General features: G+C 48.1%; 1 protein-coding gene across 2 annotated transcripts in view; it reads left to right on the forward strand.

Annotated features, from left to right (window-relative positions):
• Window positions 1-7637, forward strand: part of PIK3C3 (phosphatidylinositol 3-kinase catalytic subunit type 3) — a 365653-nt gene extending 358016 nt beyond the window's left edge. For both annotated transcript variants that reach the window (XM_063958224.1, XM_063958233.1), the window contains one exon: window positions 6993-7637. In XM_063958224.1, the coding sequence (XP_063814294.1) occupies window positions 6993-7007 (15 nt within the window). In that variant the 3' untranslated portion in view covers window positions 7008-7637. The remainder of the gene's footprint in view (window positions 1-6992) is intronic.
• The last annotated feature ends 10844 nt before the right edge of the window (window positions 7638-18481 follow it).

The following is an 18481-nucleotide window of genomic DNA, read 5'->3' on the forward strand; positions in this document are numbered from 1 at the left end:
ACCCTGGGGCATATAACAGACACTGTCCTATATATGAGGGATGCCCAGAGGGACATTTGCCTACTGGGCTCTAGAATTAATGCAATGTCAATTTCTGCCAGGAGGGTCCTGTAGACTCGGCAGTGGACAGGTGATGCCGACTCCAAAAAACACATGGAGGTGTTACCTTACAAGGGTGAGGAATTGTTTGGGGACGGTCTCTCGGACCTGGTTTCCACAGCTACTGCTGGGAAGTCAAACTTTTTGCCATATATTCCCTCACAACCTAAGAAAGCACCGTATTACCAAATGCAGTCCTTTCGCGCACAAAGAAGCAAGAAGGTCAGAGGTGCTTCCTTTCTTGCTAGAGGCAGGGGTAGAGGAAAAAAGCTGCACCTTACAGCTAGTTCCCAGGAACAGAAGTCCTCCCCGGCTTCCACTAAATCCACCGCATGACGCTGGGGCTCCACGGGTGGAGACAGGAGCGGTGGGGGCGCGTCTCCGACATTTCAGCCACCAGTGGGTTCGCTCACAGGTGGATCCCTGGGCTATACAGATTGTGTCTCAGGGATACAAGCTGGAATTCGAGGTGATGCCCCCTCAACGTTACCTAAAATCGGCCCTGCCAGCTTCCCCCATAGAAAGGGAAGTAGTGGTAGCGGCAATTCACAAGCTATTTCTCCAGCAGGTGGTGGTAAAGGTTCCCCTCCTTCAACAGGGAAAGGGATACTATTCCATAATGTTTGTGGTACCGAAACCGGACGGTTCGGTCAGACGTATATTAAATTTAAAGTCCTTGAACATTTATCTGAAAAGATTCAAGTTCAAAATGGAATCGCTCAGAGCGGTCATTGCAAGCCTGGAAGAGGGGGATTTTATGGTGTCTCTGGACATCAAGGATGCTTACTTGCATGTCCCCATTTATCCGCCTCATCAGGAGTACCTCAGATTTGTGGTACAGGACTGTCATTACCAATTCCAGACGTTGCCGTTTGGGCTCTCCACGGCACCGAGAATATTTACCAAGGTAATGGCAGAAATGATGGTGATCCTGAGAAAGCAAGGAGTCACAGTTATCCCATACTTGGACGATCTCCTCATAAAGGCGAGGTCAAGGGAGCAGTTGCAGATCAGCGTAGTGCACTCTCAGGAAGTGTTGCAACAGCATGGCTGGATTCTGAATATCCCAAAGTCGCAGCTGATTCCTACGACGCGTCTGCCCTTTCTGGGCATGATTCTGGACACAGACCAGAAGAAGGTGTTTCTCCCGACGGAGAAGGCTAAAGAGCTTGTGACTCTAGTCAGAGACCTCTTAAAACCGAAACAGGTGTCGGTGCATCACTGCACGCGAGTCCTGGGAAAGATGGTGGCATCGTACGAAGCCATTCCCTTCGGCAGGTTCCATACGAGGATCTTTCAATGGGATCTGTTGGACAAATGGTCCGGATCGCATCTTCAGATGCATCGGCTGATCGCCCTGTCCCCCAGGGCCAGGGTGTCTCTTCTGTGGTGGCTACAGAGTGCTCACCTTCTCGAGGGCCGCAGGTTCGGCATACAGGACTGGGTCCTGGTGGGAAGAAGCTTCCAAGGGTTGTGGTCAAGTCAGGAGGCTTGTCTGCACATAAATATCCTGGAACTAAGGGCCATATTCAACGCCCTGAGTCAAGCGGAGCCCCTGCTTCGCAACCAACCGGTGCTGATTCAGTCAGACAACATCACCGCGGTGGCTCATGTAAACCGCCATGGCGGCACAAGAAGCAGAGTCGCGATGGCGGAAGCCACCAGGATTCTTCGCTGGGCGGAGAATCACGTGCAAGCACTGTCAGCAGTGTTCATTCCGGGGGTGGACAACTGGGAAGCAGACTTCCTCAGCAGGCACGACCTTCACCCGGGAGAGTGGGGACTTCATCACGAAGTCTTCATTGAGATTACAAATCGATGGGAACTGCCACAGGTAGACATGATGGCGTCCCGTCTCAACAAAAAGCTACAACAGTATTGCGCCAGGTCAAGGGACCCTCAGGCGATAGCTGTGGACGCCCTGGTAACACCGTGGGTGTTCCAGTCGGTCTATGTGTTTCCTCCTCTTCCTCTCATACCCAAGGTGCTGAGAATCGTAAGAAGAAGAGGAGTGAGAACAATACTCATTGTTCCGGATTGGCCAAGAAGGCCTTGGTACCCGGAACTGCAAGATATGCTCACAGAGGACCCATGGCCTCTGCCTCTCAGACAGGACCTGTTGCAACAGGGGCCCTGCCTGTTCCAAGACTTACCGCGGCTGCGTTTGACGGCATGGCGGTTGAACGCCGGATCCTAGCGGAAAAAGGCATTCCGGAGGAAGTTATTCCTACGCTGATAAAGGCTAGGAAGGACGTGACAGCAAAGCATTATCACCGCATATGGCGAAAATATGTTGCTTGGTGTGAGGCCAGGAAGGCCCCTACAGAGGAATTCCAACTGGGCAGATTTCTGCACTTTCTACAGTCTGGAGTGACTATGGGCTTGAAGTTGGGATCTATAAAGGTCCAGATTTCGGCCCTATCCATTTTCTTTCAAAAGGAACTGGCGTCTCTTCCTGAAGTTCAGACGTTTGTTAAGGGAGTGCTGCATATTCAGCCCCCTTTTGTGCCACCCGTGGCACCTTGGGATCTCAACGTGGTGTTGGGTTTCCTAAAATCCCACTGGTTTGAACCACTTAAGACCGTGGAGCTAAAGTATCTCACGTGGAAGGTGGTCATGCTGTTGGCCTTAGCTTCGGCTTGGCGTGTGTCAGAATGGGCGGCTTTGTCACGTAAAAGCCCCTATCTGGTTTTTCATATGGACAGGGCAGAATTGCGGACTCGTTCCCAATTTCTGCCAAAGGTGGTGTCAGCTTTTCATTTGAACCAACCTATTGTGGTGCCTGCGGCTACTCGTGACTTGGAGGATTCCAGGTTACTAGATGTAGTCAGGGCTTTGAAGATTTATGTAGCCAGAACGGCTGGAGTCAGGAAAACTGACTCGCTGTTTATCCTATATGCCCCCAACAAGTTGGGGGCTCCTGCTTCAAAGCAAACCGTTGCCCGCTTGATCTGTAACACGATTCAGCAGGCTCATTCTGCGGCTGGATTGCCGCATCCAAAATCAGTGAAAGCCCATTCCACAAGGAAGGTGGGCTCTTCTTGGGCGGCTGCCCGAGGGGTCTCGGCTTTACAGCTTTGCCGAGCTGCTACTTGGTCGGGTACAAACACATTTGCAAAATTCTACAAGTTTGATACCCTGGCTGAGGAGGACCTTGAGTTGGCCCATTCGGTGCTGCAGAGTCATCCGCACTCTCCCGCCCGTTTGGGAGCTTTGGTATAATCCCCATGGTCCTTACGGAGTTCCCAGCATCCACTAGGACGTTAGAGAAAATAAGATTTTACTCACCGGTAAATCTATTTCTCATAGTCCGTAGTGGATGCTGGGCGCCCGTCTCTAGTGCGGACTTTCTGCAATACGTGTACATAGTTATTGCTTAATAATGGGTTATGTTATGTTGGCATCCATTGTTGATGCCCTGTTGTTGTTCATACTGTTGACTGGGTAAGTTTATCACAAGTTATACGGTGTGATTGGTGTGGCTGGTATGAGTCTTACCCGGGATTCCAAAATCCTTTCCTTTTAATGTCTGCTCTTCCGGGCACAGTTTCCTTAACTGAGGTCTGGAGGAGGGGCATAGAGGGAGGAGCCAGTGCACACCAGATAGTACTAAATCTTTCTTTAGAGTGCCCAGTCTCCTGCGGAGCCCGCTATTCCCCATGGTCCTTACGGAGTTCCCAGCATCCACTATGGACTATGAGAAATAGATTTACCGGTGAGTAAAATCTTATTATATATATATATACACATACATACATACATACATACATACATACATACATACATACATATACACACACACACTATGCATAGACATGACTGGCACCTATGCACTCTAACCATTACTATAATGTGGACAGTATGGTGGCACAGTGGTCAGCATTGCCGATTTGACAGCACTGGGGTCATGGGTTCGTAGCCAACCCTGGATCTGTGTTGGGTTTGTATGTTCTCCCCTTGCATGGCTGGATTTCCTCCAGGTGTGATTCCAGTAAGCTTTAATTCCAAAAGTAATTATTTGGTGTATGTAAACTCGTTGTTGATGGGAGTTTCCATTTACACTGCTCCAGATTACTATAACAACAGAGGTCATTTGTCAATTTACAGTACAAAAAAAACAATAAAAAAATGCAACCCTTCAGTGCGAAAGCCTTGTTCAGCGAGCAGCAGAGAATACGGACTTCATACGAGTGTTCCTTATCCTCCTCCCCATAATACCTGTAACATCGGCATACAATCTATCTATTCCTCAGGCCCCTGCATTGCAGCAATGAAAGGCTGTGAGCACTGGAAGGAGCGGACAGTCAGCGCATGACCCGTTGTGCGTAAGCATACACAGCGCTAAGTGTCATGGACACCCATAGAGGGAGGAAAGGCTGTGTTGCAGGGATTGCGGCGTCAGTATTTTACCACTAGTCTGGATTCCGGCGTCGGCATTGTGATGTCCAGGATCCCGACTAGCCGTATGGTGACCGCTTCCCGCACCAAGTTCCGTTCTTCTTCATCTGTGACTTTGTAGTTTGTAAAACCAATTCCTGTGTGGTTAAAGTCGCAGTCTGGCGCCTCTGCTACACTGTAATTGGTGCTTTCATTGCGTCCGCAATGCGACTGAGACGCAGAATTTACAGAAGAATACGCAACATTACTCTTCCTGCCGCATGTCAGTGGTGCCGGGCACCTAGCGCCATATGGACTCTCTGTGTATGAGATATGAAATGGCATTTCCGTTACCGTGACTCTTAAAGCGTTATGTGTTATGGTGAATGTATATCCTATTCCTCAGTGGGTGGTAAGAACGTGGTGATCTGCGGCCTCACCGGCACGTACAGTACAGCAGGTCTATGTGTGGCTCTGATCTGTGATTAGTACAGTACAGCAGGTCTATGTGTGGCTCTAATCTGTGATTAGTACAGTACAAGGTGCTTTCACTGTGTGGTTTTTCTTCATAACTCTGGATACGTTTTAAATGGCAGCTTCTGTGAGGTGAGTCGCTATCTGACGTATCGTGTGCCTGCAGCTCCAGATAAGTGCGCTGGGGAGAAGATGACCTTTTACTGGGGGATTTGTATCTTTATATGGCAGACACGTTGCCGTCCTATTATTGGGAAGGTCTGACGTCACGGTGCAGAGAAAAGCTCACGGTCGTAAAGCCATGAACAGGCGGCAGCGGCTGCTGCAGTACTGTATTGTTACTGTAATGATTTATATACTTCCAGCTCTCGTCGCGTGAATGACCATCACAGGTCTCCTAAAGATACTTGGCCTAATCCCGTGTCGGGCACAAGTCCAAATGCTGATGGCCGCCTGCAAGCTGCACGTGCTCCATAGAAAGCAGTTGCTGACTGCGCATGTGACGCACAATGCGTGCGCACACAGACGGAGATGGCAGGTGGCGGTGTATTGATCCGTACGTTGACGGATCGTTTTTTATGTGAATTGGGCACGGCGTCGGACAGTAGGAAAAACACTGCATACCGTACGTAATAGATGACACAAGTCGTACATGGTAGATGAGTAAGAACAAGAGGGGACGGAGGGCCCCGCTGGAGATAGCGTGGTATGAAATGAATTGATACTGAGCTCTGTGAAGGTACCCGCACTCTAAAGGGGAGCATAGAACATAATTCCATAGGAAATCAAAATGAAACATTACGTAAGTTTTACCGCACGGTATACATTGTCTGTTCACGCTGGTCTTCTCGTAATGTACAGTGTAATCCGCTCCCCTCTGACTGCGGCACTCAATCCTGTATGGAGGTCTTCAGGCTGTCAACCCTGTAGTCCAATCTGTTACAGGTTCCAGGCCGGGCTGTCCATCTCTCTGCTTGTAGAAGGGAGGTGCGGGGGTTCAGGGAACCAGAAAGCAATACTAACCACTGTGCTACCATGCAACTAGATTGCAGACAGATGATGAGATATGTGCTGTGTACAGATTATAGCTGTTATCTTCACTTATATTGTTAATGTCAATACATTTAGGAACGTATCTTGTTGACACAACGTAATTAGAATGTACAGGCCACCATAGACTTTTTGTATAATATATACTTTAAAAAGTTGCATTCTAGGGAATAAATCATTTCCCCTCATCTATTCACCAGGAAAGGGTATGCACCCTAAGAGATTATTATTATAATATTTATGTGGCCCCACTAGGTGTCTGCGGTGCCCTAGATCTCAGTAGCTTAGCCAGGGACTGAGGCCAGAGCCGGCCCTAACCAATATGATGCCCTAGGCAAGATTTTGGCTGGTGCCCCCTAGCACCGCCGCTAGTTCTGCAGGACATGCCTGGCATGAGTCAGCTGGAAGCTCTGATAACGTTGGGACACCTTTTGTTTATGAAAATGCATCTTATTTGCATTACTATGTGGCTAGGATGCACAGGCAGCTTCTGCTGATTAAAATTACATGCAGCATGCCTATATACTGTGTGCGACTGCGGCTGTATATGCATTACAGTGATTTCCAGGAATACACTGCAACGTAGCATTTCATATGCAGATACAGCCTCAGTTACACACAGAATATAGGCATGCCGCATATCATTTTAATCAGCAGAAGCTGCTGGTGCCCCTAAGCATACCAAATGTCCTAGGCATTTGCCTAGTTTGCCTATGCCTAGGGCCGGCTCTGGGTCCTGCTATGGGGCCCCTGACTGGCTGCGATATCTGGTATTTAATCCTTTTGTGTTGCTAGAACACGCTATAATAGGCATATACACAAGAAAACACTGCTGTAAGTATATAAATCACATGCTAAATTCCATTTTCCCTTTTGAAAAGGTCAGTAAATGAATTTCCCTTTAGGCTTATTTAAGCTTTTAAAATGAGAATGAAAGTCATTTAAACCATATTTAGGTAAGTAATGGATTATCATTTTCTGTCTCTTTACAGTACTGGAGAAGATAAACGCCACTGTTTTCTGCTCGGCGGATAATGAAGTGTCCGAAACAAGAAAAGCTGGAACGTGCAGTCACAGAACGGAGCGTATTCCAGGCTGAGAAGACCTCGTAATATTGTCCCCGAAACAAAGTATTCAGCCGCGCATCACGTGGCACACCATACGTAACACATATGCATATTGTGCCGGACTATGGTGCCAGCATTTTGGTAAATCTCTTCTAGCGGAGAAGTGGAGAATTCTGAGGCTGGATGTAAATTATGAGCCGCCGTAGTCTGGCGACAGAAGACGTATGGAGCTGCAGATATGATGCGGACTCCTCTGTTGTTTACGCGTAGTGACGAGAACGATCGGCTAACCTCAGACGTTCTAACAGGCATTAGGCGATAAAGATAATTCACAGTATGACCCTTTGAAATCACTTATCTGTTAATGGGCGCCATTAAATATTAACCAGTGGTAGTCGTAAACCAGGAGTATTCGATGACTTATGTAAACAGGAAATATGCCGCAGTACTCAGCCCCCGTCCGCCAGGACCTCAGGCCTCATAAATTCTGTATAATATCCAAAACAATGATCGCTGTCATCTCTTATTTTATTTTTGTCAGGCAAAAAAAAATTATCGGTTATCCATTAATTTTCTGTGACTTTTCTATTTGTGTGTCTTCCTCTCAAGTGAACAAAGCGCAATATATACGGGCGCTACAGGGAAATACACAGAAATGACCTCAAACACAGGGGCAGATTTATTAAGCCTGGAGAAGGGATAAGTGGAAGGTGATAACGCACCAGCCAATCATTTGAAACATGACAGTAGCTGATTGGCTGGTGTGTTATCACCTTCCACTTATCACTGCTTTATCACTTCTCCAGGCTTAATACATCTGCCCCACGAATAGATATCCAAAATAATTGTTTGTTGCGTGAAAAAGTTGCGCCACAAAAACATAAAACCAACTATTTACGTTTCCAGGACAGAATTTATTACAAGGTTTCTGGTATACTTCTCGAAAATGTAAGTTGCATCTTAAACCTAAGTGAAACCCCCTCCCCCAACTAACTTTAGTATATACCGTACAGGTCTGGGACTCAGGGTCGACACCAATTAGGCCGACACCAATTGGTCGACACACCTTAGGTCAACACCTGAAGATAAAAGGTCGACGTGGAAAATAGGTCGACATGGGAAAGGGTCGACATGAGTTTTTCATGGTGGGGGGTTTGTTTCGTTTTCTCTGTATTGTGACCGGGAACCCCAAAAAGTGCACCGTATCCCCTCGCATGCCTCTCCATGCTTCGGGCAAGGTGCCTCGCTCCACTACCGCTGCGGTCGGCACAGGTTTCCGTCCCCAATTGTAGTTCACGTGGATCGTAAAGTATGAAAAAGTTCAAATATGTGAAAAACCCATGTCGACCAATTGTCCGTGTCGACCTATTGCAGGTGTCGACTTCAGGTGTGTCGACCTAAGTGGTGTCGACCTGGAGTCCGGATACCTACCGCACTATATATAATGGAAAAACACAGCTAGCACTATTGCTATTGGTTTAAACATTTGAGATTCATAGATCCGTGCATTGGGGGTCATTCTGACCTGTTCGCTCTCTGCGTTTTAGCGCAGCAGAGTGAACGGGTCCCTGCTGCACATGCCAGACGTCCGAAGGCCGTAGCAAGGATGCAATCGCCTCTGCCTGATTGACAGGCAGAGGCGAATGCTGACCGGGAGGGGGCGGAACGGCGGCGTTTGGCTGCCGTTTCGTGGGTTTGGTCCAGCCAATTCAGGCGTGACCGGACCGAACGGGGAGCTGGCCACACACATCCGCTGCGGGCCGGGGAGCGATGAGTAGCTCCCGGCCAGCACGCTAAAACTGCGCTGATCGGGAGCTGCTCTTGAAATGCAAAGGCATCGCCGCTGTGCGATGCCTTTGCACTTCTGCGAGGGGGGCCGGACTGACATGTGGGGGGGACTAGCCCTGTGCTGGGCATCCCCCCGCATGTCAGTGTGACTGATCGTAGCTGTGCTAAATTGAGCACAGCTACGATCAACTCGGGATGACCCCCATTATACAGTATTTGCTCATCCTTGCTCGTTTTGTTCACCCATTAGGATATTTGGTATGCAAATGAATTTCAAATGTTAAAACTCCCAGAAGTGCGTTGCCTGAATGCATTAAACCACCCGCGGACATGACGCCATTACTGAGAGGCTCTTCTGCACTTAAAGGTCCACATGAAAGTTCCACCTGGTGAGAAGGATACAGTCTGATCTACTACTTTAGCACCTCCTTCTTTTGGGTGTGATACAGAAGATAGACACTTAAAAAGGTCGACCGGTTCGAATGGTCGACATGAAAAAGGTTGATTTTTAAAAAAATTATTATTTTATTTTTTTAAACGTATTTCGGCCACATTTGTGAAACGTGTCCGCTTACCACGCTTCGGGCTCAGTGTCTCGATCCGCGGTTACTAAAGGTAATAGTTTGTGACATGGATAGTTAATGCAGCAAAAGTTGTAAAACATTGGGAAAAAACTAAAAGTGGTTTTGACCTTGTCGACCCTATAGTGTTTTCCTTCATTTCAACTTCTGTTTTCCTCACTAATGAATCCTGAATGATGGCACAATGGGACGGTCCCCGTTACACGTGCCACTTTAGTGTGTTCTAAAGCTTTGTATCCTATGTGTAGAGGGTACATAGTGTGTCCCAGGAAAAAGCAATAGGACAAGATTTGGCTTTCAGCACCTTCCACCACCCAGAAAAATAAAGTTATTTGCCGCTAGGTAAAGGCTGTGTGGCCGCAACGTCAGGGCCACAGAGACTGTAGTGAGACCTGGGTACTGAAGGGGCGTGGCCCAATCCAGGAGGTGTGACCACTCCCCCTCCAGGGAGAAAAAATAGTAATACTATGCGTGGCCTCACATGCTCCTGCACAAGGTACTGTATATCAGGAAATCCTCTCTACTGTGCCTTCTTCACCCCTACCATCTGTTATATAATCCTACCCATGCAGGGCCGTCTTTTCGTATGGGCTCAATGGGCTCTTGCCCAAGTGCCCCAGGAGTATAAGGGCCCTAGGCTGATAGCTGAGGGTCCCCTCTTTCCAGGGGTACCAGATTTTTGAAAATCGGCCCTGGGGAACCGGAGATATCTGACTTGAAAGCAGCGGTCCCCATCCAAGCCTGTTAATTGTTTTTCCTAGCCAGATATATCCGGTTCTGTCTGACTTCGAGTTTTTCTGAGGGTATAATCCAAAAGCTGTCACTCTTCTCTTTTGGTGGACTCTGGCAGCTTGTCTCTACTATACCCAGAACCAGAGATATCAGCCTTCCAGCAGCTGGTCCCTGCTCCAGCTCCACACGCCTAATATGCAGTTTTAGATTTTCGTTGGTGGTTTGCTCTGGCTCCTGAACTCTGACCCCAAGTCCCCAGAACCTTCTGAAAGGTGAAACTCTCTAGTTTTTTATCCCATTCAAATACATTTTTAAATATAAAGCCCACTCCACTATCCACCCTCCCCTACATATTAAGCACCCCCTACCACCCTGGAAGTTTTGTACCAGGGACCCTTCATTCAGCCCAATGCCCCCTTCTACAGTTTTGCCCCATCTGTGCAGTAAAGGAGTAATTAGCAGAAATTACTGCTCCAGGTCCTACATGCTGAGCGGAAGATAGAACATCCCCTACCGCCTGCGGGACATCAAAGCTGCCGCTGGAGGATGGGTAGGGGGGCCCAGTGCATTGCTGTGCCCAGGGGCCTACACTGCTGTTAAGACGGCCCTGGACCCATGAAAACTACATTTTGCCTTTCCATTTAAGTGTCCAACAATCTGTTCTAAGCAAGGCACACCTTATAGTGCTTAACCCTTGCAGATTTGCATTTTTGTCATTGCTATGACTGAATAACTCTTGGATCCAGTGCAGATCCCCAGTGCAGTGGCCAGAGACTATTACTTTTGAGTTCTGCCCTTCTAATCATGGCTCTCTTAGGGTATCCTGTCCACCCCATTGATCACAAGTAACCAGGAGATATCACAATAGTGATGTTATCAGGGGTTTCCTTCAGTGTAAGGAGTGCAATGGAGAGATCTGTCTCAGGTATACCCTGTCTATCAGCACTGACATATATGAGTAACCTGCATATACCCCTTTCCTCCAACCATCACCACCACTTCACCTCCCTGCCAACATCTCTGCTGTAGACTTTCCCTTCCACTTTACGTCCAAAATTGATGCTATATACTGCAACATCTCCCTCCAACCCCCTTCCTCCCCCCCCCCTCCCATACACACACACACCTGACCTATCCACCTTGACTTCTTTCTTGTTAAAGTCAATGCCTATTTTTCATTCTGTCTTCTTTCCTCCTTGAACCCATTCCTTGTCTAATTGCTTCCTCCTGACTCCTGCTCCCATATAACCACCTTGTTAACCTCTCCCTCTCCTCCTTTAGTACCATCCCCTCATCATTCCAGCATGCTCTGGTCTTCCCCATTCTCAAGAAATATTCCCTTGACCGAGCATCTCTCTGCAATTACAGTCCCCTCTTTCTTCTCCCCTTCGTATCCAAGCTTTTGAACAGGTTGTGCACAACCAATCCACCTTCTTCCCATCCATTATCTCTTAGACCCACCTCAATCTGGTTTTTATTCTCTTTACTTCATTGAAGCTCCCCTCACCATGGTCACCAATGCCCTTATTTCTTACTACTTAATTGAAGTCCCCTCACCAAGGTCACCAATGACCTCACTGCCAAATCTGAGGATTACTACTTAGTTCTTATCCTCTTCCTCTTCACTGCAAGCTTATACCCCTTTCACACCGCAGCTTGAACCCGGTAAATTGCCGATTTCTCTAACGTCCTAAGTGGATGCTGGGGACTCCGTAAGGACCATGGGGGGATAGCGGCTCCGCAGGAGACTGGGCACATCTAAAGAAAGCTTTAGGACTAACTGGTGTGCACTGGCTCCTCCCCCTATGACCCTCCTCCAAGCCTCAGTTAGATTTCTGTGCCCGACGAGAAGGGTGCACACTAGGGGCTCTCCTGAGCTTCTTAGTGAAAGTTTTAGTTTAGGTTTTTTATTTTCAGTGAGACCTGCTGGCAACAGGCTCACTGCATCGAGGGACTAAGGGGAGAAGAAGCGAACTCACCTGACTGCAGAGTGGATTGGGCTTCTTGGCTTCTGGACATTAGCTCCAGAGGGACGATCACAGGTTCAGCCTGGATGGGTCCCGGAGCCGCGCCGCCGGCCCCCTTACAGAGCCAGAAGAGCGAAGAGGTCCGGAAAAAGCGGCGGCAGAAGACGTTCCTGTCTTCAATAAGGTAGCGCACAGCACTGCAGCTGTGCGCCATTGCTCTCAGCACACTTCATACTCCGGTCACTGAGGGTGCAGGGCGCTGGGGGGGGCGCCCTGAGACGCAATAAAACACGATTAAAATACCTTACATGGCAAAAAATACATCACATATAGCTCCTGGGCTATATGGATGCATTTAACCCCTGCCAGAATGTACAAAAAAACGGGAGATAAGGCCGCCGAAAAAGGGGCGGAGCCTATCTCCTCAGCACACTGGCGCCATTTTTCCTCACAGCTCAGTTGGAGGGAAGCTCCCCTGGCTCTCCCCTGCAGTCACTACACTACAGAAAGGGTTAAAAAAGAGAGGGGGGCACTAATTAGGCGCAGTATTAACAATACAGCAGCTATAAGGGGAAAAACACTTATATAAGGTTATCCCTGTATATATATAGCGCTCTGGTGTGTGCTGGCAAACTCTCCCTCTGTCTCCCCAAAGGGCTAGTGGGGTCCTGTCCTCTATCAGAGCATTCCCTGTGTGTGTGCTATGTGTCGGTACGTTTGTGTCGACATGTATGAGGAGAAAAATGATGTGGAGACGGAACAGAGTGTCTGTAACAGTGATGTCACCCCCTAGGGGGTCGACACCTGAGTGGATGTACTGTTGAAAATTACGTGACAGTGTCAGCTCTGTATAAAAAACAGCTTGTGCCTGTCCAGACGTCTCATAGGCCGTCAGGGGCTCTAAAGCGCCCGTTACCTCAGATGGCAGATACAGACGCCGACACGGATACTGACTCCTGTGTCGACGGTGAAGAGACAACCGTGATTTCCAGTAGGGCCACACGTTACATGATTGTGACAATGGAAAATGTGTTATACATTTCTGATAATACGAGTACCACCAAAAAGGGGTATTATGTTCGGTGAGGGAAAAACTACCTGTAGTTTTCCTGAATCTGAGAAATAAAATGAGGGGTGTGATGATGCGTGGGTTTCCCCCCGATAACCATTGATAATTTCTTAAAAAGTATTGGCTGTATTCCCTTTCCCGCCAGAGGTTAGGGTGCGTTGGGAAACACCCCCTAGGGGGGATAAGGCGCTCACACGCTTGTAAGAACAAGGGCTCTACCCTCTCATGAGATGGCCGCCCTTAAGGATCCTGCTGATAAAAAGCAGGAGGGTATCCAAAAATGTATTTACACACATACTGGTGTTATACTGCGACCAGCAATCGCCTCAGCCTGGAGGTGCAGTGCTGGGTTGGCATGGTCGGATTCCCTGACTGGAAATATTGATATCCTAGATAAGGATAGTATATTATTGCCGACAGAGCATTTAAAAGATGCATTTCTATATATGCATGATGCACAGCGGAAGATTTGCCGACTGGCATCAAGTATAAGTGCGTTGTCCAATTCTACCAGTAAAATGGTCAGGTGATGCGGATTCCAAACGGCATTTGGAAGTATTGCCTTTAAAAAAGGGACATTTGGGGTCGGTCTTTTAGACCTGGTGGCCACGGCAACAACTGGGAAATCCACGTTTGTACCCCAGGTCGCCTCTCAAAATAAGACGCCGTATTATCAGGCGCAGTCCTTTGTTGGCAAGCGGACAAAAGGTTCCTCTTTTCTGCTCGTGACAGAGGGAGAGGAAAAAGGCTGCAGAGATTAGCCAGTTCCCAGGAACAGAAACCCTTTCCCGCCTCTGCCAAGCCCTCAGTATGACGCTAGGGCTTTACAAGCTCAGGCACGGTGGGGACCCGTTCTCAATGAATTTCAGTGCGCAGTGGGCTCACTCGCAAGTAGACCCCTGGATCCTTCAGGTAATATCTCAGGGGTACATATTGGAATTCGAGACGTCTCCCCCTCGCCGTTTCCAAAAGTCGGCTTTACCGACGTCTCCCTCTGACAGGGAGGCAGTTTTGGAAGCCATTCACAAGCTGTATTCCCAGCAGGTGATAAGCAAGGTACCCCTCCTGCAACAGGGAACGGGGTATTATTCCACACTATTGTGGTACCGAAGCCAGACGGATCGGTGAGACCGATTCTAAATCTAAAATCTTTGAACACTTACATACAGAGGTTCAAATTCAAGATTGAGTCACTCAGAGCAGTGATTGCGAACCTGGAAGAAGGGGACTACATGATGTCTCGGGATATCAAGGATGCTTACCTTCATGTCAAAATTTACCCTTCTCACCAAGGGTACCTCAGGTTATGGTACAGAACTGTCACTATCAGTTCAGACGCTGCCGTAGGGATGGTCCACGGCACCCCGGGTCTTTACCATGGTAATGGCCGAAATGATATCCCTTCGAAGGAAGGGAATTTTAGTTATCCCTTACTTGGACGATTCCCTGATAAGGGTAAGATCCAGGGAACAGTTGAAAGTCGTTGTAGCACTATCTCAGGTAGTGTTGCGGCAGCACGATTGGATTCTCAATATTCCAAAAATCGCAGCTGGTTCCGACGACTTGTCTTCTTTTTCCTAGGGATGATCCTGGACACAGTCCAGAAAAAAGGTGTTTCTCCCGGAAGAGAAAGCCTGGGAGTTATCCGAGCTAGTCAGGAACCTCCTAAAACCGAACCAAGTCTCAGTGCATCAATGCACAAGGGTTCTGGGTAAAAATGGTGGCTTCCTACGAAGCAATCCCATTCGTTAGATTCCACGCAAGAACTTTCCAGTGAAACCTACTGGACAAATGGTCCGGGTCGCATTTTCAGATGCATCAGCGGATAACCCTGTCACCAAGGACAAGGGTATCCATCCTGTGGTGGTTGCAGAGTGCTCATCTTCTAGAGGGCCGCAGATTCGGCATTCAGGACTGGGTCCTGGTGACCACGGATGCCAGCCTGCGAGGCTGGGGAGCAGTCACACAGGGAAGGAATATCCAGGGCTTAGGGTCAAGCCTGGATACATCACTTCACATAAATATCCTGGAGCTAAGGGACATTTACAATGCTCTAAGCTTAGCAAGACCTCTGCTTCAAGGTCAGCCGGTGTTGATCCAGTCGGACAACATCATGGCAGTCACCCACGTAAACAGACAGGGTGGCACAAGAAGCAGGAGGGCAATGGCAGAAGCTGCAAGGATTCTTCGCTGGGCGGAAAATCATGTGATAGCACTGTCAACAGTATTCATTCCGGGAGTGGACAACTGGGAAGCAGACTTCCTCAGCACGACCTCCACCCAGGAGAGTGGGGACTTCACCCAGAAGTCGTCCACATGATTAAAAAACTCGACAGGTATTGCGCCAGGTCAAGAGACCCTCAGGCAATAGTTGTAGACGCTCTGGTAACACCGTGGGTGTACCGGTCAGTGTATGTGTTCCCTCCTCTGCCTCTCATACCCAAGGTACTGAGATTGATAAGATGGAGAGGAGAAAGCACTATATTCGTGGCTCCGGATTGGCCAAGAAGGACTTGGTAACCGGAACTTCAAGAGATGCTCACGGAGGATCCGTGGCCTCTACCTCTAAGAAGGGACCTGCTCCAGCAAGGACCCTGTCTGTTCCAAGACTTACCGCGGCTGCGTTTGACGGCATGGCGGTTGAACACCGGATCCTGAAGGAAAAAAGGCATTCCGGATGAAGTCATCCCTATCCTGATCTAAAGCCAGGAAGGATGTAACCGCAAAAACATTATCACCGCAATTGGCGAAAATATGTTGCGTAGTGCGAGGCCAGTAAGGCCCGACGGAGGAAATTCAACTGGGTCGATTCCTACATTTCCTGAAAACAGGAGTGTCTATGGGCCTGAAATTGGGGTCCATTAAGGTTCAGATTTCGGCCCTGTCTATTTTCTTCCAAAAAAGAACTAGCTTCAGTCCCTGAAGTTTAGACGTTTGTAAAAGGGGTACTGCATATACAGCCTCCTTTTGTGCCTCCAGTGGCAATTTGGGATCTCAATGTAGTTTGGGTTCCAAACGTCACATTGGTTTGAACCACTTAAATCTGTGGAGTTAAAATATCTCACATGGAAAGTGGTCATGCTGTTGGCCCTGCCCTGGGCCAGGCGCGTGTCAGAATTGGCGGCTTTATCCTGTAAAAGCCCTTATCTGATTTTCCATTCGGACAGGGCAGAATTGAGGATTCGTCCTCAGTTTCTCCCTAAGGTGGTTCCAGCGTTTTCACCTGAACCAACTTATTGTGGTGCCTGCGGCTGCTAGGGACTTGGAGGAATCCAAGTTGCTGGATGTTGTCAGGGCCCTGAAAATATGTTTCCAGGACGGCTGGAGTCAGGAAATCTGACTCGCTGTTTATCCTGTATGCACCCAACAAGCTGGGTGCTCCTGCTTCTAAGCAGACTATTGCTCGTTGGATTTGTAGTACAATTCAGCTTGCACATTCTGTGGCAGGCCTGCCACAGCTAAAATCTGTAAAAGCCCGTTCCACAAGGAAAGGGGCTCATCTTGGGCGGCTGCCCGAGGGGTCTCGGCTTTACAACTTTGCCGAGCAGCTACTTGGTCAGGGGCAAACACGTTTGCTAAATTCTACAAATTTGATACTCTGGCTGAGGAGGACCTGGAGTTCTCTCATTCGGTGCTGCAGAGTCATCCGCACTCTCCCGCCCGTTTGGGAGCTTTGGTATAATCCCCATGGTCCTTACGGAGTCCCCAGCATCCACTTAGGACGTTAGAGAAAATAAGAATTTACTTACCGATAATTCTATTTCTCATAGTCCGTAGTGGATGCTGGGCGCCCATCCCAAGTGCGGATTGTCTGCAATACTTGTACATAGTTATTGTTACAAAAATCGGGTTATTATTGTTGGGAGCCATCTTTTCAGAGGCTCCTCTGTTATCATACTGTTAACTGGGTTCAGATCACAAGTTATACGGTGTGATTGGTGTGGCTGGTATGAGTCTTACCGGGATTCAAAATCCTTCCTTATTGTGTACGCTCGTCCGGGCACAGTATCCTAACTGAGGCTTGGAGGAGGGTCATAGGGGGAGGAGCCAGTGCACACCAGTTAGTCCTAAAGCTTTCTTTAGATGTGCCCAGTCTCCTGCGGAGCCGCTATCCCCCCATGGTCCTTACGGAGTCCCCAGCATCCACTACGGACTATGAGAAATAGAATTATCGGTAAGTAAATTCTTATTTTTTCAGGCTTCCTAAACGGTTCGAGCTGCGATGTGAAAGGGTCACCTTCAATTTAGCGTTTTCAAAATACTGGTATTTTGAAACGGTAAAAAAGCAGGGTCCTACCCGTTTCAGACCCGTTTCATTGTGCAGTGTGAAAGGGTCTGAAACGGTATTTGCAAGCCCCAGAAGGTGATAGGCTGTCTCCATGTGTGATGTCACCAGGCAGAACCAGGAAACTGGTTGTTAAACACAGGAGACACATGAGAGTGGCTTTAGAAGCGTTTGCAGTGCAAATACATTATACAATGGCAACTTGGAGTGATGAAGAGGTGAGGGAGCTGCTAAGAATCAGAGGGGATGAGGAAATCTGCAGACAAATAACTGGGACAGTCAAGGATGCACTCATATATAAAACATGGTTAAAATGCTTCAAGCTGCTGGGTTCCATCGTACGACCATCCAAATTATTAATAATAAATTAATAATTATTAATAATGTGTGGGCCAGAAAAGTCCATTTATAATGACAACCACTGTTTTCTATGGGTGAAACGGGTTCAGTGTGAAAGGTACCAAAACGGTAATGAAATGGTAATATACTGGTTACAACATGCGATGTGAAGGGGGTTTAACTGCTCAGACCCGTTTTAAGAACTGTTTCAAAAGCAGGGTTTGCAATGTGAAAGCAGCATTAAACACCACTGATTACCTGTCCTCCCACATACTGTCCACTCCATGTCACTGCACTCTCATGGTTCACCTCTTATTTGTTCCTTCGCAGTCTCTAGATCTACCTACTCTCCTCTCCCCTTTACAATCACTGTTGGTCCAATATCTATCCTTTGTTCCCTTCTCTCTTCCCTCTGCATGCCCATGAGCCTCTTTACTCTCTGTACACTAATGACACCTGAATAACTTCCTCTGAACTCTTCTGTCTCCTGGTCAACTTCTCTTGGTGACCCAACAATTCCTTAAACTTAGCATCTCTACAACAGAACTAATTGGGCTATAGCTACTAAATCAGGCATTAGTAGCTTTTAATTCTATAGCCGTTTCAAATCTATAAGTCAAACCCGCTGGTGATTGGTGTCTTGGACAACCTGT

The sequence above is a fragment of the Pseudophryne corroboree genome, chromosome 1, assembly GCF_028390025.1.
Source record: "Pseudophryne corroboree isolate aPseCor3 chromosome 1, aPseCor3.hap2, whole genome shotgun sequence".
Taxonomy (NCBI): Eukaryota; Metazoa; Chordata; class Amphibia; order Anura; family Myobatrachidae; genus Pseudophryne; species Pseudophryne corroboree.